The sequence below is a fragment of the Neomonachus schauinslandi genome, chromosome 10 (genome assembly GCF_002201575.2).
Source record: "Neomonachus schauinslandi chromosome 10, ASM220157v2, whole genome shotgun sequence".
Classification (NCBI taxonomy): Eukaryota; Metazoa; Chordata; class Mammalia; order Carnivora; family Phocidae; genus Neomonachus; species Neomonachus schauinslandi.
This window is the reverse complement of record NC_058412.1, coordinates 132,116,566-132,141,818: the sequence shown is the minus strand read 5'-3', so window position 1 is coordinate 132,141,818 and position 25,253 is coordinate 132,116,566. Positions and strand designations below refer to the sequence as shown.

The window sequence follows — 25,253 nt, the reverse complement described above, 5'->3', positions numbered from 1 at the left end:
CAACAGCGGGACTTTCCAGGACCACACGGCTAAACAAGTGGAGCTGGGATTTGGACCTAAGCAGGCAGTCTGGCTTCAGAGTCCAAGCCTTTACTACTGACGTCCGGCGGGTAATTTTAGCTTTCTGCCATCTCTATGGTCTTTGGAGGTATTAAGCTTCAGGGAACTGCATAACATGCAACACAGGCAGCCTTGAACTTTTTCACATGTTAGAGAAATCTAATAGAAAAATTTCTCACCTCACCCTCATCCAAAGAAACGAACTCAAACACAGATCCGCCCTCCAAGAGATCAGATATAACAGAAGAAGCTATCTCTACAAATCATTCCAGTAAAGATAAAATAAATAAATAAATATATAAAAATAAAATAATAGGGGCGCCTGGGTGGCTCAGTCGTTAAGCGTCTGCCTTCGGCTCAGGTCGTGATCCCGGGGTCCTGGGATCGAGCCCCACATCGGGCTCCCTGTTAGCGGGAGGCCTGCTTCTCCCTCTCCCACTCCCCCTGCTTGTGTTCCCTCTCTCGCTATGTCTCTGTCAAATAAATAAATAAAAATCTTTAAAAAATAAATAAATAAATAAAATAATAAAAAAAGTAAGTAAGAGTAACTTAAAGGCATGGTGCAATGAAGCAGCAGGAGATTCAGGGAAGGACAAGCTGGGTTTCAGCAGCGTGACGGGGGAACAATGGGAGCCGAGGGTGACAGGCAGCCACCAAGGCTGGGACAGGCCAGGGAGGCCAACAGAAAGCAGCAGCCTCTGCTGGCATTAGAACCAAGAAATGGCTGTTCACTCTACTCTGAGTCAGACTCTGTGTTCATTTGTAAGAAGAAAATTAAATCACGTGCAAAAAGAATGTCTGAAACAGACCACTACAGACTGTACCTTAAAGGTGATGCATTAATCGGGATCTTGAGATAATTTCCCTTTTTCGTAGTAGTACCTTCTTGCTAACAATGTAGACTCTACTGTTCAATTTTTCTATTAGATTTCTCTAACACGTGAAAAAGTTCAAGGCTGCCTGTGTTGCATGTTATGCAGTTCCCTGAAGCTTAATACCTCCAAAGACCATAGAGATGGCAGAAAGCTAAAATTACCCGCCGGACGTCAGAGCTTGAAAAAAAATCAGCATTCGCAGACCACTTTTGAAGATACCACTTTCCCTAACATTTTCTCCCGTTTCCATTCCCCTTCCCCACGAAAAGACAGCAAAAGAGTAGTGCCCGGCTGGCTCAGTCAGTGGAGCATGCAACTCTTGATCTTGAGGTGGTAAGTTCAAGCCCCACGTTGGGCATAGAGATTACTTTAAAAAAAAAAAAAAAAGAATCAGCATGAATGTAAATTTTTGTTTCACTTCTGACTTTAAAATATCCACATATCCCACTCAATGACCACAAAGCCTAAATAAGTCAGTGGCAAGTCAAATGCTACTGGTCACAACTCTAACCTCTAAATCAGGGATTCTCAAACTTTATAGTGCACGCAAATCTCCATGGTGGGGGTGTGAGGGTGGGGAATCTTGTTAAAATGCAGAATTTGATTCCACAGGTCTGGAGAGGGACCCAGGAGTCTGCATTTCTTAAAAGGAGAAAAAAAAAACCCTCCCAGGGGATGCCAGTATTACAGGACCGTGGATCATGCTTTGAGTAACAAGCACATCGTTTATTTGGCAAACTAATTACTCCAATGTGTTTCTCTTTATTACAAGAAGGGAAGAAGACAATGGGGAATACAATTAATTTTTTGGCTAGTCACTTGTTTATAGCAAAAACAAACAAACAAACCTAGCAACTACATCTCTTTGGACCCTGTTTACAGAAATCAAGCGTGCACGCCGTGTGTTTCAGAACATACAACCAGAGTGATCTCAAACCCTTGAGTCTCTTCTAGTGAACTGAAAAACCAAATGTATATGAAACTACAGAGTGGAAAGTAGAGAAAACGTACACCCTAAATATCCCTGAGGTTCCCAAGGCATTCTTATGACACTGGTTTCTCTAAATTTCAGACATTACTTAAAAAACCGAAAATATTTGTTTTAGACTTTGATGCTGTGGCTTCACCTCACTTCACTGACATTTCCCTGATGCACTGCAGTTCCTGGAGCTGCACATGACTCTTCCTTTCGGCAGTCTTGGCAGAAATGGCTGCTGTCCACTTCTTCCTGGGCATCCAGCTCTAGTACCCTTCCCAGGCTTCCCTGCAGTTTAGTGTGGCCACACGACTGAGCGATGGACAACGGAACGGGAGCAGAAGTGATGAGCACCACTTCCTGGCCTGGGCCATAAAAATCTCCTACGCCGTATGCTCCTCGCCCTGTTCCCATCAGTCAGCTGAGTGCAGAATACTCCAACCCCAGCAGGAGTCCGAGTCCTTGAGTTTCCCTTGGAAGAAAGCTGTCCGACCAGGAACTGTCACTGCATTAGACACTGGAACGTGAGGGCTGTGGGTCATAGCAGTTAGCCAACCTTGAGTGATACATTTAGTATTCCTACACTTTAGAGACTTGAATTTAGACACAGGAGTTTGATTCCCGATAGCAGTATATAAATTTGTCATTTATTATTTTAAAATGTTATTGTTTGGAATCTGGATCTAAAAGGAAAGTGTCTAAGAATTTATTATAATCCTTCATTTTACATATTAGAATCTGGGGCCCTGAGAAGTGATATTCCCAAGCCAGCGCTGGCGTGTGACCCAAACCCGATCCATACCAGGCTCTCAGTGTTGGTTATGTGGATGAACGCCTCCCACTCAAGTGGGCCACTGGCTGTCCCATGCTCTGTGATTTTCTAAATTGCACAGTGTCATACGTTGAATGTGTCCCCCACAAAAAAAGTTGAAGTCCTAGGCCTCAGTATGTCACAACGTGACCTTCTTTGGAAATCAGGTCACTGTAGATGTAGTTAAGACGCAATTACTGGGGTGGGCCCTATTCCAACGACTGGTGTCCTTATAAAAAGGAGAAATTTGGACACAGAGACAGACTCCATAGAGAGAAAGCCATAGGAAAACACATAGGGAGAAGACGACCATCTCACAGCCCTCAGAAGGAACCAGCCCTGCCAGTACTATGATTTTGGACTTCACGCCTCAAGAACTATGTGTAAATTTCCGTGGAGTCACCCAGTTTCTGGGGCCTTGTTGTGGTAGCCAGTATTAGCAAACTAATACTTGGAGTTTTTTTCCGAAAACATTTCCCGAAACTTCCTGGAGGGTAGCCAGTGTCCTGTCTTGCCTGCTGGAGGTTTCGACAGCCATGGCAGCCGCCCTCATGAGACAGGAAGAGCCAGCGCTCCTGGTTCTCACCTGCCCTCTGCCCCCTTGTGCAATCCTGACACCCTTAGTTCCCCTTTCCACCTGCTTCCTTCCCTTCCTTTGAAGTGCCCAAGGTGCTGACGTTTAAAAGTTCACAAGCGTCCAGTAAAACTTCTCAAGTACCAAAAAAAGGTTTCAGACTTCCCTTGCAATTATTTCCATAAAATCAACTTCTCTGTAAAGCTCTGTGCAGGCACTTCTGTTTTGCTGCAAGTCTGTTAAAGTGGTCACTGATGGATGTGTGAGGTCAGCCTATGAAAAGGACAGCTTCATGCCATCTAAGGGATGGTGACCATTATGGGCAGAAGAAAATAAAAGTCTGGCTGCTTTGGATCAGTCAGTCCCCCAAGCCTGGCTGCCCACTGGAATCGTTCTGGGAACTCTCAAACAAAAGCAGAAATCCCTGGGGCTCTATCCCAACTGTGAAGATTACAGATTTAGTGGGTCTGAAACAGGGGATGGGAGCATATACTATTGTGGAGGTTCTACCGCACAAGCCTGGTTTGGGAGCCACCGATTTTGGGTATTTGGCTTCTCTAATAAATTTCAGCTTAATTTGCCACCTTCTCATATTTCTTTTCTTTCAATCCTGGAAGCAGACTTCCAGAATGTACTTGCAAATGTCTAACACGTAAACAACACCTTCCATACTACGTGGGAAAACACACAGACCTGAACACAATGTATGCGGAGTTGCCTTCCTGCCCGAAGGAACCCCAGGCCAGCCACGGGCCGGCTCCCACGGTGCTTCCCCCACAGAAGCCCCGCGCACACCTGCTGCCAAACAGCTCCTCTTGGTCGGCCGTCACCCTCCGTGCGTCCTGCACAGGCCTACATTTATGCTCCCAGAGCATAAACGGCGTCAACGGTGCCGCACCGCACGCCCACCTGGACCTGCTCCCTGGGCTGGCCCTCGAAGTTTCCACCATCCAGTCTGACTCACTTCCCAGGCCTCTCTCCCAGCTGGCACAGGCCGCACTGCCCACGTGAGGACTACACCTCGCACTGCACCTCCGTCTCCACAGGCCCTTCTGATGCAGCAGCTGCTCTCTCCCTCCTCTTCTCAAGAGCCCCCACCGCCCCCACCGCCCCCACCCACATCCTACGGCCACCACGTGCGACCTGTCCCATAGCTTCAGGCATCCCTGCCCAGGTACCATCAGTGTCTTGGTGTATTTCTGTGAACGAGCCATTGTTTCTCATTTTACTTAAATTTACTTTAAACGTTAACACTGGGCGCCTGGGTGGCTCAGTCGTTAAGCGTCTGCCTTCGGCTCAGGTCATGACCCCAGGGTCCTGGGATCAAGCCCCGCGTCGGGCTCCCTGCTCCGCGGGAAGCCTGCTTCTCCCTCTCCCACTCCCCCTGCTTGTGTTCCCTGTCTCGCTGTGTCTCTCTCTGTCAAATAAATAAATAAAATCTTTAAAAAAAAAAAAAAAAGTTAACATTATCTCTTGCCATAAATATCAAAGCAGAACCCCCCTGCCACTACGGCAGCCTCTCTCCGAGCTCCGGGACATCACCCTGTGTTCCCTTCCCAGCATTGGTCACAGTCACTACTGCCGTGCTCAGTTCTCTGAGCACCCCTCTCCAACTGGACTGTGGGTTCCGTGGAGGCAGGGGTTGTATCTGTCTTATCCACCAGGCTATCCCACCGCACCGTGCTTAAGACAGAGGCGGGCCCCTCACAGGTGTTCAGTGAAAGCTGCTGAATGAAAGAACAGTTCACAACAGGAAGAAGCAGGGCGAGGGGCCCAATGAAACCCAAGCAGAGTTAATATGGGTGAAAATACAAACAGGAGCTGTTGGCATCCATGACATTAAACTAAGTGGTAGGTTTTCCGTGGCCAACAGAACACCAGAGACACAAACGTCTGGGTCCGCGGCAGCGACACCGGGAAAGCAGGGCCATCAGCATTTCTGTCATGTGAGCTGCATGGGGGAGCTCCTACATCAGGCATTTGCTCCCTCGTGTGAGCACTCACCGAGGACATGCGACATGCTCTGGAGGTGAGAGATGGACAAGTTTTGCTTCTTGCTCTCAAACACTTACGGATGGAGCACAGAGGATTGTTAGGGCAGCGAAAATGGTAAATACATGTCATTATACATTTGTCCAAACCTACAGAATATAGACACCACCAAGGGAACCTTAAGAGATTTGGGGTGATGGTGTGTCGATGTAGGTTCATCAGTTGTAACAAATGCACCCCCCCACCCCGTGGGGGCATTGATAATGGGGGGGGCTGTGGGGGGGGGGGGGGGGGGGGGGGAGTGCAGAAGGAATAGAGAAAATCCCTTACTTTCCTCTTAAGTTTGTTATGAAAACTACTTAACAATAATAATGAAATAAAGTCTTACAGAAAAAAAAAAAAGGAAAAAAAACAACTGTTCCAGTCCAGTGGGGAAACCACGATGTAACTATCAATTACATTCTGATGAGATCAGTGGGTTAACAAGGTGCCCAGGGAATGGGGAAGGCGGCTTGGCAGCAAGGGTTCACAGAGGAAGCAATCGCTCTGGAGCTAAGGTTCACAGGGGGCATGACCTCCCCCAGCTGGCAGGTCAGGGCAGAGGGAACAAAGGCACACACAGGAGGTGGTCAGGGAGCGGCCCGAGCTCGGCCGGAGCTGGCCAGGCAGGCAGGGACACGTCACAAAAGGCAGTCTGAGTCTACACCCAGCAAGGATGAGCCATGGAAGGGTTTTAAGCAGAGAAACAATGAATTAGATCTGTTTCAGAAAGAACTGAAGGATGCTGAAATGCCACATGGAGGGAGGGACCCTAAACCATTTGATTTCCTCAGCTACTAAGACGGAAGAAACGATATATGCCAACAACTCACTGTGTGACAAACTTCTGCTTTTATCTCTTTCAAGGCTCGTTCAGAAAACACACAACCACAGCACCGCAGGAAGCAAAACCTGGGGAAATAATCCAAAATGGAGGATGACTTAAATAATAATTTAAAAATGATCACCCAGATTATCGGTTAACATTTGTTCAGTCTGTACAAAGGCCAAAAACTACAAAGAGAAAAATGGTCACATTTGATTCCATTAAGGAAAAAGAAATCAGTATGTCCCATATATATTTATTTATATACTACTTTAAACCAAAATATAGGCCATAGTCCCATTCCTGGTCCCTTGTAATAATCCTTTAGAATAATGTCTCTCCTACAAAAAAAAATAAATACGTTAAAGAAAAAAAAAAACCCACAAACATAAAAAGTCAAAAGACAGAACAGGAACTCTTGGGAGAGACTATTTTAAATATATATGAGATTCAGTGTTTTTTTTGTTTGCTTTTGATTTTATTTATTTATTTGAGAGAGAGAGAGCACAAGCAGAGTGAGCGGCAGGCAGAGGGAGGAAGAGAAGCAGGCTCTCCACTGAGCAGGGAGCCTGATGTAGGGATCTATCCCAGGACCATGGGATCATGACCTGAGCCGAAGGCAGACGCTTAGCTGACTGAGCCACCCAGGCGCCCCGAGATTCAGTGTTTATGAATATTCAGAAGGGCCTCAAAAAGCAAAAATAAACAATGTATCAGAAAAATGGGCAAAGGCATTAGCATGCGATTCATGGGAGAAATATAAATGGCCAAAACATACAAATGCTTAACCTCAACTGTTAATTAAAGAAATTCACTGCAAAACAATGATGTGCCATGTTTTACGTATCCGGCAGTAATGAGAGAGACTAAAGTTATCCAGCTAGAAACAGAGGAAACAGGCATGTCTGTTGGTAGTGGGCACAACACAGTGCGTCTTAGAAGGACAATTTGTCAGTATCGAGGGAAAAAAGCACTTTTCGGAGCATCTCCTATAGAAACATGCTCACGAGTGTGCAAATGCATAAATATGTATTTATGAAGTTGTGTAGGACAGTGCTGCTCGTAACAAGGAAAAAGAGGAAAGCACCTAGATGTTCATCAACAGAGGAATGGTTACATAAATTATGAACACTCACACAGCTATTAAAAGGAGCAAGGTAAATCTGTATGCAAGGCCATGAAAACATGCTCACATTAGATAGAGAAGTAGGAAACAAAGAGGTTACAAGATATGTCTAATACGTTTCCATGACTCTAAAGAATATACATTTATTTATATTTCCAATGGCAGAGGTGTAGGGAAGTGTGGAGTATGTGTGTTGGTGCTGGGCAGGTCTGTGTGTGGGGTGGGGGGGCGGCGCTGAAACTCCAAACAACTAAGAACGTTGCCATGGGAGGCGAGGACTGGGGGAAAGGGGCAAAACTCACCTGCACATTTTACTTTATATATTCCTCTAAAAATGCCACAATAGAAAGTCTCTCCAATTCCTTAGGGATTATAGTGGATACAGATTGCCTTAACAAAAACCCAAGTAATAACACTGTACTACATTCATTTACTGTTGTTTAGGACCAAAAAAAAAAAAAAGTCCTATTTTATGGATACTTACTAATTATTAATAATTTAGAAAATTATTTTTTTAAAGACTTATTTATTTATTTGACAGAGAGAAGCAGCAGAGGGAGAGGGAGAAGCAGACTCCCCGAGGACCAGGGAGCCCGATGCGGGACTTGATCCCAGGACCCTGGGATCATGACCTGAGCCGAAAGCAGACGCTTAACGACTGAGCCACCCAGGCACCCCAGAAAATTATTTTTCTTTAAACAAAGGCTCAATGTTTTCATTACACTAGTCATTTATTTCTATTTTTCTCTATATTTAAATCTTTATTATATAGGCTTTAATAAATGTATGATTTTCTAGTGTGGAGGCCATATTAATAGCAGGAGGGCAAAGCCAAAACAGGCAAAGCTCAATTAACTGGGAAGAGAGAAGAGAGGAGATTAACCAGTGAAAAAGGGGAAAAACTAGGGAAGCCACAATCGGAGCAACAGCCTACAGGTAACCCCTGCTCAAGACCCCAGAGTTGAGTCTGTTTCTGCTAAGTTCCTCTTTTGAGGTGAACCATGGTCTTCTTAAAAAGAAGTGGGAAGCCAGACACAAAAGGTCAAATACTGAATGATTCTACGTATAGGAAATCTCCAAAATAGGCAAATCCATGAAGACAGAGAGCAGACCGACAGTGGCCAGGGGCTGGGGCTGGGGGAATGGGAAGGGACTGCTCTGTGGCTACGGAGTTCTCCTTTGGGGGGAGGGAAATGGAAGGAAATGGAAGCAGACAGAGGTTGGTGGCTGCACAGCATTGTGGCTGTACCAAACACCCCTGAAACATGCACCTTAAAATGGTCACTTTTATGTTACAACTTTAACCTTGAAATAATGTGTGTGTATACCACATACCGAAATGCACACAAAAGTGGGATGAGGTGAGTCTACTTCCCCAGAACTTTAGCTTTTTAATTAATTCATTACTTTTTCTTTCTTTCAGCTTTATTTAGATACAACTGACAAACACACATTTTTCTATATGTAGGATGTACAACTTGATGATCTGATGTATGTATACACTGTGAGATGATCATCACTATCAAGCCAATTAACCTATCAACCACCTCATAGAGCTACCACTAAATGGTAAACTCTGAGAGGCTTAAATGATTTAAAGTCAGACTATCTGAAGAATATAATCTTTTTTTAAAATTAATTAATTAGTTGATTTTTTTATGTAGTGTTCCATGATTCATTGTTTGCGTATAACACCCAGTGCTCCATGCAATACATGCCCTCCTTAATACGAATCACCGGGCTAACCCATTCCCCCACCACACCCCCCAAAACCCCTGAAGAATATAATCTTTAAAAGCCCCTTGGGCCTAAAATTTTACTTCTCTCCAAATCCACAAAGCCACAGGTTATGCCATTTCAGGGCATGGTGGTCACGCTGTCTGGCATAGTATGCCACGCACAGTGCACACACGTCTGTTCAATGGATGTGTACAAATGTGCCAGAATGCTCCAGATTCAATGTGGTTGTTTATAGCTCAAAGTTTTTACTTACTTGAGATTCTCCCCGTTTCAACCCCACCCATTTCCTGAATGAAAACAGTAAAAAAGTACTACCTTTCAACAAGTAATATGTTAGATGGAAGGTTCCAGATGGCAGGTGGGACTACCAGTTATTAAAGGTATTTCTAAATGGTGGGAAAAGAGTTGAAAGCTTTGGCTTACTGAGACATTCTATAAAAAGGCACCTGCCACAGTCAACATTCATATTTTTTAAGGCAGAAATATACAGGTCACTTATGTTTGCTATAGAACTCTTGACCTTAGGATTTCTGGTGCTCTAGTCAGAGGATTTGTTCGTTACAAATTCAAAGCAAGTTATCATTATCAGCTAGGTCTTCAGCTGACTGATTGAGCACACACTGGGTGACACTGTTTTCCACCACACAGTTTTCAGCAATTATAAGGAAATCGGAGCTGCCTGATGGGCAACATTTGTCCTTTGCTTTCTTCCCGTAAGAAAAAAACAAATAATCCAACTCAGGTCTCATAAAGTGTCACATGAGAAATTTTTAAAATCCCTCTTTACTCTAGGTGCTCCTACTCTCAAGAACAGAAAGCACAGACACCAAAGTTGAGTGGACTTGGTGGGACACCACATGAGAAACGGCTATTAGGGAATGAACATGGTCTCATGGCAGCACCACCACCTCTAAGACACAACCCAAACCAAAGGACACCCTAAAGAAGACTGTGTGATGAGGGGCGCCTGGGTGGTTCAGTCGTTAAGCATCTGCCTTCGGCTCAGGTCACGATCCCAGGGTCCTGGGATTCAGCCCCCCCCCCCCCCCCCGGCCCCCCCCCCCTTGGGGAGGCTGCTTTTCCCCCCCCCCCCCCCCCCCCTTGTGTTCCCTCCCTCGCTGTCTCTCTCTGTCAAATAATCGAATAAATAAATAAAATCTTTAAAAAAAAAAAAAAAAGACGACGACTGTGTGATTATAAAGCTACAGCACAAATCCTAACAGCATCAGTATGATCTAACCAGACTCCACACCATCTGCCCCACATCCCTTACTGACCTGTGCCGGCCATTCATCTCCAAGCCCACAACGGGGCAGATGAAACGTGCCCGCTGGAGGTCATCGTGTTTGTCACCTTTTGTGTTTCCTCTGTCCCCTTCCCAGGCAGGATTATCAGAAAGCCTTAGTTCTGTCACATTCTGTGAAAAACCATCCATAGTTTAAGAATTCATCTGATAAATGGATCATCCTTAGCCTCAATAACCACCTAAATCGATAGAGAATTGTTATTCCAGTCCTTTCCCATCCAAACCTTTTCTTCCTAGCTCCTTTCCTTTGGCCATCAATTGTAACATGGATAAAAAAATTAAACCATAAACTGCAATAGAAAACAAGAGTTTTAAAATTCACTGACTGGCAAGTGAATTAGTTAATTTCTATTTTATAAATATTTTGCTATCTAAGGAAAAGTACTTTTGGACATGAAAAATAAGTCCACTAACAGAAAGCTCTGTATTAATTTCATCCAGAAAGGAACATTTTCTTTCCCTGCGAATGAATCCTCACTGAGGCTGTTCCATGGGCTGGCCCATGTTTATTTAGTAATTGAACAGACAGGGGCGCCTGGGTGGCTCAGTCGTTAAGCATCTGCCTTCGGCTCAGGTCATGGTCCCAGGGTCCTGGGATTGAGCCCCACATCGGGCTCCCTGCTCAGCGGGAAGCCTGCTTCTCCCTCACCCACTCCGCCTGCTTGTGTTCCCTCTCTCGCTGTCTCTCCGTCAAATAAATAAACAAATCTTTAAAAAAAAAATCATGGATAGTGAGTATTCTCACCTGTGAGATGAGATAAATAAAATCTTAAAAAAAAAAAAATTACTAATTTGCCTGAAATTATATCTTGTATCCTTTAATCACTCCAAGAATTCAAACAAAACGCCTAATATAATAAAAAATTTACAAAGAAAGAAGAGAAAAACCCAAAGCCTTATACAGAGAGCCAGGGACTCTGGTTCTGGGTTGGTGCCTCATTAGCTGTGTGGCCTCAAAAAGTCATGGATGGGGCGCCTGGGTGGCTCAGTCATTAAGCATCTGCCTTCGGCTCAGGTCATGATCCTGGATCAAGCCCCGCATCAGGCTCCCTTCTCCCTCTCCCACTCCCCCTGCTTGTGTTCCCTCTCTCACTGTCTCTCTCTGTCAAATAAATAAACAAATCTTTAAAAAAAAAAAAGTCATGGATAGTGAGTATTCTCACCTGTGAGATGAAGTGTCTGACAAGGTTGATGGTCCTCAAATTCTCTACCACCTTCCTGATGTTTCTCCCATTGACCAGATTTGCAAGATTTTGTCCTCTCAATCAACTTCCTTTACTAAAAAACTTTTTCCATTTTATAAAAGAATTTTAACTGTCAATCAGAACATCTAATTAGCAGGAAATATCACACTGACTTAATAATGATCTACCTTATAAAATTCTCTAATTCTGTGTCTTCCAAATCAAAAATTCAAGTAGCTGAGTTTTAACTACAAAAATGATGTCTCCAAACATTTATACATCACATTGTTTTCAAAGTTCTTTTGCACATATTAAATTAGAACAAATTTATAAGGCAGGAAGGACAGGCATAGGAACTCTTGGCTTGAGATTTAAATGACCTGCCCCAAATCACACTTTCTTTTCTTTTCTTTTTTTTTAAAGATTTTATTTATTTACTTGACAGAGACAGAGATAGCGAGAGCAGGAACACAAGCAGCAGGAGTGGGAGAGGGAGAAGGGGGCTTCCCGCTGAGCAGGGAGCCCGATGTGGGACTCGATCCCAGGACCCTGGGATCGTGACCTGAGCCGAAGGCAGACGCTTAACGACTGAGCCACCCAGGCACCCCCAAATCACACTTTCATTAGGTGGCTGGGTGGGACTAGAATTCCAAATTTCTGAGTTGTCTATAATGTACATGAATTCTATAAAATAAACGTTAACCACTGAGACCCCTGGAGAACTTCAGAATCACTGGTCTTACCTTAATGCTTTTAATGTGAGATGCTGCCTTCCCAAGAGCCTTTTCGGAAGATTTGTCCAATAGAAACTCAATGACGGCATCTTTGTTATAAAGTCTGCAACAATAAGGATGAGTCAGAACATTCTAGCAACAGTCAACCTCCACACAAAGGAGTAAGACGAAATTCAGTACAATCCAAAGTCATTTACATCTGGTAACAGGAATGCCCTGCACTATTAAAAAAGTAAATTAAATCCTGTCTCAACTATTTCCAGAGTATACAAAGAAAGAAACTAGTTCAAACCAAGGGTTGCAAACTGGTGGTCTGAGGGCTGAATGTGATCTGAACAGGATCTTAAAAATTGGGAAATGTAATGTAAAAGTACATTTTCAACTTTTCCTGGGAAAAACAATCAGAAGTTCTGGAATCACTAGGCCCACATTCTTGAACTGCAACAACTGGCTGGAAATGAGTAGCAGCTACCGTTTTAGACAGGACATGAACTCTCCAGTTTCCTCCAGTCCCCACCATTCCTTACTACCCCACATAGCTCCTTCATGCATTTATGTTTATAACCGAGCTCCTACTGGCCCCTGAATTTTCAGATCCTGGATTAAATAAACCAAACTGAATAGAAAAATGCAGAAGTATGTTCAGAGACAGGGAATGATAACCTAGGCTTCACAAATTTGTTTGAGATGATTCACATTTCATGAATCAAGAACTGCATTTACACACTAAAATTCTTTTTCCTTCACATTAAAATTCTTTTAAAAATTAGTTAATAAAAACTCATCTCAATTAAGTAAAAGGAACCATACCTGCCAAGTTCACAGGCCACTACTGGTCGCCTTAATATTTCTTGACTTAGAGTACAATAGTTCCATTGGGCCACTAATTCAGCATTTTTGTCAACCTAAGAAAAGAAAAGAAATCCTTCCAATTAACTTTCACCTCTGAAAGATATATGGTCCACAGTTCTACCTATAAGGGCTTATTTAGTTATACCACATGTGATGATTTTTGTCTTTTAAATCAAAGATAGTGACACATGAAGCTGGGATTAAAAAGTCCAAGTAACTAATACCATGTCCAATCAAGTTCCCACTAAACAGGACATGTCAACAAAATGGTTCATATCAAGTCATTAAATTGCTTATATAAGCTGCATATAAATATTAGTGTCTGTATCTATTTTTTAAAGTTTATTTATTTTTTTAGTAACCTCTGCACTCAACGTGGGGCTTGAACTCACGCCCCCGAGATCAGGTGTCACACGCTCTTCCGACTGAGCCAACCAGGTACCCCTAGCATTTGTACCTTAACAGTAAGTTAGAGAAGCAGGACAGAAAAAATAAGCAATACAAGCTAATTTCTATCAGTGGGAAAGGCTCCGAAGTTTTAGCTGAATTTAAAGACTGAGAATCTAGAAAATAGTTATTTTTTTTAAGTTCAGCACAAAGACTATATAATTCTTTATAAAAATCAAATCCAAACACAAGACCTTCTACTGCCCTCAAATGATATTTCACCTATATTAATATTCCAAGTCCCACTATTTTCCTCTCCTAAAATGCCAAACCTGGATAATAGGAGGGCACAAGTGGGAGAAAGTAGGGAGAGGAAAAAAAAATACGGAAAAATTCCCTTAAATTTACTTTTTGCAGTAACAACTGCTTGTTTACTGTGTGCCAAGTGCTGTGTTAAGCAGTTTCTGTGACTTAATCTTTTAGCCCTCAGAGAAACCCTAAAACTTAGTATTTTTACTTTGTTACTGAGGAGATGGAGGTACCAAGAGGTTAGGTTACACGTCCAAGGTCTCACAGCAAGTAGATGAAGAAGCTAAGATAAGAACCCAAGCAGGCTGGCTCCAGAAACCAAGTTTTGTGGTTTTTCTTTTTTCGATTTTATTTATTTGACAGAGAAGGGGGGAGGGGCATGGTGGAGGAGAGTCTCAAGCAGACTCTGCGTTGAGGGCGGAGGCCAAGGAAGGGCTTGATCCCATGACCCTGAGATCATGACCTGAGCCGAAACCAAGAATCAGACACTTAACCAACTGCACCACCCAGGTGCCCCAGAGACCATGCTTTTAATCACTACTTTCTACCGATTTTCTATTATTTCAAATAGAACAAAATAAAAACAAAACCCACACTACTGCAACTGTTATTCTATCCATACCCCAGATCCAAGAGCTATACTTTGGTTGCTTAAATAACTTTTATCAAAATTCACAGTGTAGCCAAGCCCCAAGAAAAACCTGCCACCAGTGAAGTCGATTTACTACACCCATTGCAGAGTCAAAAAAGCCATGTTCAGTAAGTCCAGGATCTCCTTTCTGGATCCCTCACCTGCTTTACCCATAGTACTTTGCTGATTCAAAAGATAATTGGGATAGCTGGGGACAGGGAGAAAAGTGATAAACTAATCCTTACCCAGGTTGGTAACCCCAAAAAACTTCTGAAACTTTTTTTTTTTTTACCCCGGTCTCTCTTCAGAGAAAGGTCTTAAATTACAGCAATGGTTTTACCAGACCAAACACACCATGTGAGTGATCAAAAATATTAAATTATTATATATCTATTTGAAATGTAGGCAATGCAAAGCCTGAACTCTGTTCGCTGCCGTGTCCCCAGGGCCTAGAATAGTGCCTGTGATAAGCATTTAATAATGTATTTGTTGAATAAATAAGGATAACAAAATCCATCCTGCCTGAGCACTCTGGTTGTCTCAGATCACCCTTTCTTCTTTTCTATCCCCTTCTGACACCTTACCAAGCTTTTCATTAAGCTACTCCTCTTCAGCCCTGGTCACAAGTTAATGAAACTAGCTGAATACTTTTTTGGAAAAGCTCTCATGAGTGTTAACTATTTAGCATTAGTCTATGCATCTGTAGGTGTGATGAGAGGGAACACTCCATCCTCTTGAGAGTCCATTCATTCTCAAATTCAACACATTTACCAGGTGTCTACTGTGTGGTGGACAAAGGTAAGACATAAAGTCTCCATTCATATCTGAGAAAGACAGACAGTAAACAAATGAAAACAGCGATAAGCACTATAAAGAAAAGTAAAGCAGCAAAAGAGGATAGAGAGCGATGCAAGTGAGATGTATTTTGGCAATAGTGGACTGAAATGACATCTGAGGAAAGAACTGAATGAAGTGAAGAAACAAATGATATGAACATCTCAGTGAAGAACATTATCAGGTTGTGGAAATTATACTCCAGGCTGAGAAACAAAGGCCTGTATGGCTGAAACAGAATGAAAGACCCGGAGAGGGGTAGAAGATGAGGTGGAGCGGCAAGGCATCTGATCACACAGGACCTTGTGGGATTTTGTTCTGAATATAACAAAAAGCTGCTGGAGGATTTTAAATATAGTAGTGATACACGAGATTTACCTTTTAAAGATTTTACCTTTAAAGATTTTCTAGCTGCTCAATAGAGAATATATGCAGCATCCACATGTGCCAGGCACTGTATTAGGTACTTTACATGCCTTCTGTTATTAAAAAATAATTACTGGGGCGCCTGAGTAGCTCAGTCTGCCTTCGGCTGGGGTCCTGATCCCAGGATCCTGCGATCAAGCCCCACATAGGGCTCCTTGCTCAGCAGGGAGTCTGCTTCTCTCTCTCCATCTGCCTACCGCTCCCCCTGCTTGTGCTCTCTCTCTCTCTCTCTGTTAAATAAATACATAAGGGGCCCCTGGGTGGCTCACTTGTTAAGCATCTGCCTTGGCTCAGGTCATGATCCCAGGGTCCTGGGATTCGGCCCCCCCCCCCCCCCCATCGGGCTCCCTGCTCCACGGGAAGCCTGCTTCTCCCTTTCCCACTCCACTCCCCCGGCTTGTGTTCCCTCTCTCACTGTCTCTCTCACTGTCAAGTGAATAAATAAAATCTTAAAAGTAAATAAATAAATAAGCAAACAAATAAAATCTTAGGGAAAAAAGTAATTACTAATGCGGGGCACCTGGCTTAGCTGGTAGACCACGTGACTCTTGATCTCGAGGTCATGAGTTCAAGCCCCACGATGGGCGTAGAGATTATTTAAAAAATAAAGGGTTAAAAAAAATAAAGTAATCACCAATGCTAACTTTTAATTCCTGCATAAATGGTTGGAAATCCTGGCTTCATTACCTGTCAGTTGTGTGATCCTGGTCATGTTACTTACTCAATTTCCCTGTTAGTAGCATGAAAATTATTATATACAATTTTTCTCAGTTACCTGTGAGAATTAAGAATTATCCACTCATTCATTTACTCACCGTATTTACTGTGCCAAGAACTGTGCTAGCTGTAGAGAGGAAAAGGTGAAGACTGTGCCACAGGGAACTTATCTTTCTCTGTGACTGACATTAATCAACCATGAAGGCAGTGTGCAGGGTGGTAAGATAGTTTTTTTTTTTTTTTAAGATTTTATTTATTTATTTGAGAGAGAGAATGAGAGACAGAGAGCACGAGAGGGAAGAGGGTCAGAGGGAGAAGGAGACCCCCTGCTGAGCAGGGAGCCCGATGTGGGACTCGATCCCGGGACTCCAGGATCATGACCTGAGCCGAAGGCAGTCGCTTAACCAACTGAGCCACCCAGGCGCCCGGTAAGATAGTTTTTTAAGAGAAAGACCTGATCTCATGTGGATAAGAGAACCTCTGGGACGAATTCCCGGAGAAAATGAAGTTACGTGGGTACAAAGCTCAATAAACAGCAGCCATTTGTTTCATTGTAACTAACGGCAGACAAGCTTTAAATCCTGGCCCTGCCACTTACTAGGGTTGCAACTCTGGCCTCTTGGCCCTCAATTTCTATTTCTGAAAGCGAGGCTGATGACAATACGTGCCCACAGGGCTGTTGTGAGAACTGTACGAGCTACCGCATATTAAGCGTACTGCCAGGTGAGTGGCAACAGTAAGCACTCAATAAAAGTCTGATACTAATATTGTTGTTAATTCTGAGTTCTCCAAATGAGATAAATGAGCACGGCAGCGTCAGGAACGCCGCTAGCTCCCCGCCCTTCCTTCGCCCCCTGGGGAACCCCCTAGCGCTGGTCCCCACCGGACCCACGTCGCTGACCTTCTCAACCTTCTTCGGTCCCTTCACCAGTTCGTGTCTCTTGGGGATTGTTCCTCCGTCGCAACCCATCGCCAGCCAGGAGTCAGAGTCAGTGGCGATATCCCGCAGCGACCACTTCCGGGGGTCCCTGGCGACCTCTGCAGTCATTTCCGGCGCACAGGGATGACGCAACACGCCCGCCGAGGCGCAGTGGGGCGGATCCGTTGCCAAGCCCCGGTTGCCATGGAGAGCGTCGCTAGGCGCTGGGCGAGGCCCCGCGGCTAGGGCTGCCGGAGCTCCAGCCAGTCCTTGCACTCACAGGGGCTGGCGGAGCGTCCACGTCTCCCAGCTCGGCCGGTTCCTTCCTCCTTCCCGTGGGTGCAGGGTTTCTGATGCACCGTGGCGACCGCTCGCCGCGCTTAGGGGGCAGGGGTGACTAAAGAGCACCCCCCGTTCTTGGGCCCCGTCCCACCCCAGCGTGTCTGACTGTGGGTCTGGCACATCCCCGCGCTCTGAGCGCTGCGAGGGAAAGGGCCGCATTTTGTTAATGCAATTAACGATGCCGGTGAATGGCATCTGTTATTTCAGATAACAATTAGGTGTTTAAGTGAGAACTTTTTATGGAGCACCACGGTGACTTCAGCACTCCCAACAAATCCTGTGACGTGGTGTTATAGGAGATTCTGGGGGACGTCAGATTCTCTAAGGCCTGAAATTTTGACACTGCCGTGCATACGGTCTATAGAGGAAAAGTTGCAAGGAGTCTGTATGTGCATGTATTTGATTCGCAGCCTCCTTTATTCTTTTTATTAAAAATCAGGTATACTGAACAGAGGCAGGTATAAAAGCCACACTGATGTTTACCTGCCTTTTCCGAGAGACAGGTTGTACTAGGTCTGTAACGAGAACCCAAATCCCTTGCAAAATCCCTGCTAAAATCCATGACTGTCTGCTTCTATGCTCTTGACTATTTTTCTAGTTGTTCCTTTAATTATTATAAATATTAGGGGAAAGTCTAACCACAGCGAGTAAGGTGGACCTACATAATTGGATGTTACCTTGCTGACCAAAATGAGACATAAAAAAAAAAAAAAATCTGAAATATTCCCCAGTTGGGAACAGAAAATATGTGGATATGAAAACTTCACGGATTGTAACATAGGATTATCTGTTACTGCAATTAATGGGAATTAAAAGAAAATAAATCCTTTAATTCGTTGGTCTCTCATTGCCTTATGATTTATTTTTTTATTATTTTTTAAAGATTTTATTATCTATTTGACAGAGAGACACAGCCAGAGAGGGAACACAGGCAGGGGGAGTGGGAGAGGGAGAGGCAGGCTTCCTGCTGAGCAGGGAGCCCAATGCGGGGCTCGATCCCAGGACCCTGGGACCATGACCTGAGCCGAAGGCAGACGCTTAACGCCTGAGCCACCCAGGCGCCCCGCCTTATGATTTATTTTTATACCAGTCACAGATATTGTAAAGTCTGTGAGGGTAGGGACTTTGCTTTAGTCCCCATTGTGTCCCCAGTGCATGGAAGAACCTTTAGCACACTCAATATTCATTTCCTCAATAAACCAAAAAGGAAGTACTGACACATTCAAGGAGGGTGACAAGTCCAGTTTTGGTAGACCCTAAAACTGGTAAGTACTATAAGAATCCATTTACAAGTAAGGAAATAGAAGCTGGGAAAGATCAAAGGACTTGCCCAAGGTCCTACAGCTAGTAAGAGGGAGAGCTAGGACTGGGTTACAATATTAGTTTTTCCCCCTCTGTCCCCAAAGGACAGAACATCAAGTTACAGAATAGCATAAATGCAAAGATCTTTAGACAGACTCTCAAACCAATGCTCTTTTCTGGAGACTCAATCTTCCCCTCCCTGCGTTCATTTGGAGAAATGAAAATAAAAATAACTACTCTTTATTAAACCATGACTGTGCACTGGGAGATTTGGATCATTGTTTCCTCTGTCTTCATAATTTAGGAGGTAGGGGATATAATGCCTTCCATTTTCCAAATGAGAAACCTGAGACTGAGGTGTACAGTCTTGGGTCAGGAGCCCACAGCAGTCGAGTAAAAGGAGTACAAGATGAGAGGCTTTCTCAGATGAGGCCCGTGTGACTACAAATGCCGTGTTCTTTAACCTCTCCCCAAAAGCTGTTGTGAAGCCCAGCAGGGCCAACTGGGTGGATGTTGAAGCTCTCGGGCAGCTGAATTTTTTTTTTCCCTTCCTCCTTGGTTTCCTCATTTAGAATATTGGTTTTTAGGCTGCTCTGTGCTGCAGACGATACACAGCTTAAGCTTTTGTAGAGTTAGTATCATCAACAGCAACTAATTTGTGTTGAGAGCTGGCTGAGAGTATCAGGTCCTGTACTCAGGGCTTTCCGTGATTTGAGCCATTTTGTTCTCGGCACAGTAGACAAACTGGTATCATTAGCTGCCATTGCTTTCCACTGCCTTTGCTGAGTGAACTGAGACAGGATATTCCCTTACAAGGATCTTTGGTGACAACTTCACCCCGGTCAAACTGTGGATTCAAAGGGCAGGAGAGGAATAAAACCAGGAAAGAGAAAACCATCATCCTGTGGCAAAACCAGTATTTCTTAACCTCTTTGGGGTTATTGGACTTGATAGAGAATTTGATGAAAATTTTGGACTTACTCCCCAGAAAAATATCCAGTGGTACATAGAAAGTTTTGCTACTGTTTACACATCTATGTATTTCATGCATCACCCACTGAGGCCCAAGCTAAGAACAAGTACTCTAAGTGCTCCTACTGCCCATTACAATCTTTCCCAAATGTTTCAGCCTTCCAAACCTTGAGGGTTTGATTTCCGGTGAGTACTGCCCATGCGCTCTCCCATAGCTGGAGTTTACACTTTTGTCTGGACAAGGCAGACAGGCAGAGTGACTCGTTTTAAGAGTTAGCATGAAAAAACAACAACAAACGGCTGTGTGTTAGGATTCTTCAAGAGTCTCATAACCATCACATACGGTTACACTTCTGAGGATGTCCCAAAGAGGGTTAAAGTCAAATAAAGTGGACAACTAGAAGTAATTAATCCCGACATAATTCAAGACCAAAAAAAAATTACTTTTAGTTTGCAGTTTTAGGGAAACATTAAACATATCTCAGGAATACACAGGCCTTCCATGAACTGGCCTCTGGCTACCCATCCCGGATCATGTCACCCACTTTCCTTTCCCTCTCTTGGTTCCAGCCACACTGGCCCCATCTCTCCCTTGAGAGCTCCAGGTTCGTTTCCACTTCTGGGTACTTGCCTCACGGTTCCCTCTTCAGGAACACTCTTTTCCTACTGTTTTCCTGGCTGTCTCCTTTGAGTGACTCAACGTCTGCTCCTGGCGGGAGGGGGCGGTGTCTCTGCAGAGCTCCTTCCCCGACCTCTCCCAGTAAAAGAGCACCCCCCCGTCCATTTCTCTATCCACTACCCCCACCTTGATTTAATTTCTGCATTGCACTTACTGCCACTGACCTTTCATTATAAATTTAAATTTTGATATCTTGTTCAACATGGACTTCTTTGCATTGATTGTGATTTTTTAAAATACTGCATCAAAATACAATGTATCTTGATTACTAAGTTTTTGGGTGCCCCCTTATATTTTGATTTTAAGGAGAGTGCCTCACTCACCCCACCTCTTCCTGGCCCTGGTTTCCCATCCCCCTCAGCTGGAATGAAGGCTGCAAGGTGCAGAAGCTTTGGTTTGTCCCCTGCAGTTCCTCTAGTGATCAGTAGAGGCCAGGTAGATAGGAGATGCACAATGAATATTTGTTCAATGAATGAACAAAAGGAAAAAGGCATTAGCCAATCACCTATACAAATGGGCAACTTTTGTAAATGGGCAGCCTTTGGAGACCTGGGTGCATCCTTGGGGAGAATATAAAATTTTAAAAAGATATTTTATTTTTTTAAAAAAGGATAGTTGCCCCCAAACCAGAAACCCAGCTCCCCAGGGCTTGTCACACTGGAAGATCTCTCAACTAGGCTCCTCACCACTTCCATCCTCCTGATGAAATTTAACTTAATTGAGGTCAAGTTGCTACCACCACCACACCACCCACCATTTCCTCTTCCTTTCTTGAAAGGAAGCAGCACAGAATTCTGGGCATGAAAGAAAACTACTTAGCAAAACATTGCTAAAAATTAAAAAATGCAATATTCTTCTTTTAAATGTTTTTCAGAAGCAATTATCCTATCGAATTAGAGGAAACTCATCTCATAACTGCCCTATTTCAAAAAAAAAAGGAAGGAAACACATTTAGCTAAGAACAGCAGCTTTTATTATGTTCAACCTAATGGTTTTGTACAACTCAATGGTTTGAACGCGTCTCAAAATACATGTAGAGACAGAAAAAAATATAGACAGATATGTCTCCCTATGTGTTTATCTACCTGCCTATCTACATACATACATCTGTAGTGTTCTGAAAGCAATAGGGATCTGTTGATTACCTGTTAGAGCCTCTCACATATGAAGAGCCGAAAGAGTTAAAACAACTAAAGCATTAGAACAGGGTCTGGAATGTAGTAATCACTTAATAAATACCTGCTGTTGTTATCACTATGGTGCAAAAATCATCTTGCCGGCTGGAGTAAACAGGGCCCGGTGCCTCCCTGCCACCCCCCCCCCCCCCCCCCCCCCCCGCCGCCCTTCTTCCAACAAAATTCCTGACTTGGGTTGGGGCCCCTGTTGGGACACGGTTCTTGGGGCCTTTGCATTTTTGCATGTCCTTTGAGCAGAGGCATTGATGACATTTTGTTCTGAATTACCTCTTCAAGGCGGTTTTTAGCAAACGCCCTGGGAAGACAGAGATCATGTCTCTCTCCAGAGCAGAAAGGCAGGTGTGTTTGCTGTCCAGTATCATAAAGACGATGTCTCGCTCTGAGGCAAGGCTTGATCAGGTTTGCGCAGAGGTCATTGGGAAAGACTGGGGCTGCCTATGCTGAGTTCTTTGGCTTTGACACAAACTAAGTGTGTGCATAGCCTCATCTGCATCCTGTTTTGCTCTGCCCTGGGACTTGGGCTGAGGTGGAAATGATATAAAGATGAAGCATAAGCTGCTTGCAAGGCTGTAAGGAAAATCCTTTGTCTCTGGGCGGAGGAGTTAACATAGCAGGCATCAATAATATCCTTGGAAAGGCTGGCTTGCAAGCTTGGCCTTTGGTTGTTTATAAAAACCTGGATTTGGGGAGGGTGCCCACCACCCCCAGAGTTGATGAGAATGGGTCAGCATGCCTAAGCTGTTTGTACAAATAATGTGGTTCATGCTGGACACCTGCTTGCCTTCGAGAGTCTGGAATTCGGGGATGTGCCATGTACAGGCTGCCTACATGATCAGCCCCATGGAAACCCTGGATGGGAGGCTCTCGTGACCTTCCCCGGCGGGCAACATCTCACAGGTGCTGTCACAATTTGTTGCTGAGGGAATTAGAAGTGTCCCGTGTGACCAGGGAGAGAGGACTCCTGGCCACTTGAGCCTGATTTCCTTTGTACTGAACTCTTTGAGCCTTTCCCTTTGCTATCTCTCTTCACTGTAATAGATCAGAGCCGTGAGTACGAACGTAATGCTGAGTCTTGGGATTCCTCCTTGCGAATCATTGGACCTAGCCGTGGTCTTGGGGGCCCCAGACATAGTCTCTGATCCCAGAATCTTCTGTCTTCTTGCAACATCCATGAAATTGGCAGGCTAACTTGTTAATTTAAAGTAGGGGGATCTGGGGCGCCTGGGTGGCTCAGTCATTAAGCGTCTGCCTTTGGCTCAGGTCATGATCCCAGGGTCCTGGGATCGAGCCCCACATCGGGCTCCCTGCTCGGCGGGAAGCCTGCTTCTCCCTCTCCCGCTCCCCCTGCTTGTGTTCCCTCTCTCGCTGTGTCTCTCTCTGTCAAATAAATAAATAAAATCTTTAAAAAAAAAAAATAAAGTAGGGGGATCTCAGGGGCGCCTGGGTGGCTCAGTCGTTGAGCGTCTGCCTTCGGCTCAGGTCATGGTCTCAGGGTCCTGCGATCAAGCCCCGCATCGGGCTCCCTGCTCGGCAGGAAGCCTGCTTCTCTCTCTCCCACTCCCCCTGCTTGTGTTCCCTCTCTCGTTGTCTCTCTCTCTCTGTCAAATAAATAAATAAATAAAATCTTTTAAAAAAAATCATATAAAGTAGGGGAATCTCAGACATGTCATAGTTCTTGGCAGGGCTATTCTTTCCCTCTCTCGGGACACATGGGAGTGTGTGTGTGTGTGTGTGTGTGCGTGCACACACACGCACACATGCGCCTGTGTGGAGGGCTGAATCCCAAGTCTAAGTCAACCTGGGTACTACATGCCCTCCTTGTTGTGGGGCTTTCAGGGGCAGGCACCTGTTCTAAGCTAGTCCAAGCAGAATCAAGCCTCTTTCTTCTCTTCTGGCCACAAACCAAGGACATAACCTGGGGCAGCCACCTTGCAATCATGAGAGTTAACACAGAGAAAGTGGAACTGAGAAACTGGGCACCCACACCAGCCGGCCTTGAACCCAGTCTGCCCCTGGGTTATTTTAAGATACTTGAGTCAATTAATTTCCCTTATTGCTTAAGAAAGATTGGATATGGTTTTTGATCACTTGGAACAGAAGGAGTCCTAACCAATACAGATCACAGCTGTTCAAAGAATGTGGCCTCTCTGTTCTAAATTAGAGAACCAAGCAAGCCTCACAAAGATATGATCTTTCTTTAGAGACCCTAGGAGTAACTCGGTGAAAATAATCAGCTTTCTAACAGTCAACCATTTAGAAGTGCCTACTAAGTGCCGAGTAGCAGGCAGGCTGGTGACATTTCAGATGACTTCCAGCCTGAGGCTGCTGGTTCCAGGCTACAAAGGTGTTTAGTAGTTGAGATGTGTATAGGAGACATGGACCTTCACTTGAAGTGAAGTAAAGATGATGTAACCATAGCAACATGAGCTGAAGACCCAGCTGCAAGGAGAGGAAGAGGAGGTGGTTTGCCTTGAGGGGAGCTCTGCACCACTTTCAGATCTGTGCCCAGCAATGGATATCCTGTCCACACCACACCTTCTGGTTGCACCACCATGAGTGATGGCTTTGTTTTTGCCATACTAGCCTCGTGCATGAGCACTTGGCGTCTACTGCATCTCCCTGCACACTTTGGGGAGAAGCATTTGAATAAGAAAAGTAAACATTGGTGGCTTTGCTTTGGTACCAGAACCTGGGTGACATGGATCACCACCTCTTCCAAAGAAAGGATTGCTACGAAGAATGCTTAAATTCATGATTATATTTACATAACTTTATAAATGGTAACAGATTTGAGATTGTTGAAGTACAAGCTTTTTCTGAGTAAACATACTGAATTTATCAACATAAGCTATTATATACAAAATAAATTAATAAGGAACCCAACAGAACATGTTACGTTGTAAATATGACATGCATCTTTAACTCGGTTAAGATAAAATAGAATATATATGTATAGCATATATATATATATACACACATACGTTATATATATATATATATATATATATATATGTTGTATAAGATGCAGATACAGAATTTGTACCAAATCTCACAAAATTAATTCAGTCCAAAATGAAAAATTTATCACATTTGCTAACAGATGCAACAGAAATTCATCATTTGAAAATAAGTCTCTCCTGGGCGCCTGGGTGGCTCAGTTGGTTAAGCAACTGCCTTCGGCTCAGGTCATGATCCTGGAGTCCCGGGATCGAGTCCCGCATCGGGCTCCTTGCTCAGCGAGGAGTCTGCTTCTCCCTCGGACCCTCCCCCCGTCATGCTCTCTCATTCTCTCTCTCAAATAAATAAATAAAATTTAAAAAAAAAAAAAAAAGAAAAGAAGTCTCTCCTCCTTTACTGTCTCCCTAGAACCTGACACATTGTGTATGTAATTCTTCATCACTTATCTTCTATCTCCCCACTAGATGGTAAGCTCCCTGAGGACAA

At 44.1% G+C, this 25,253-nt stretch overlaps 1 protein-coding gene across 2 annotated transcripts in view; it reads right to left on the bottom strand.

Moving 5' to 3' along the window:
* Positions 1-17,424, bottom strand: part of RTF2 (replication termination factor 2) — a 38,076-nt gene extending 20,652 nt beyond the window's left edge. For both annotated transcript variants that reach the window (XM_021677809.2, XM_021677810.2), the window contains exons 1-5: positions 17,301-17,424; positions 13,054-13,148; positions 12,253-12,346; positions 10,297-10,436; positions 6,161-6,239 (exon numbers count right to left, since the gene is read on the bottom strand). In XM_021677809.2, coding sequence (XP_021533484.1) covers positions 6,161-6,239; positions 10,297-10,436; positions 12,253-12,346; positions 13,054-13,148; positions 17,301-17,369 — 477 coding nt within the window. In that variant the 5' untranslated portion in view covers positions 17,370-17,424. The remainder of the gene's footprint in view (positions 1-6,160; positions 6,240-10,296; positions 10,437-12,252; positions 12,347-13,053; positions 13,149-17,300) is intronic.
* Between the last annotated feature and the right edge of the window lie 7,829 nt (positions 17,425-25,253).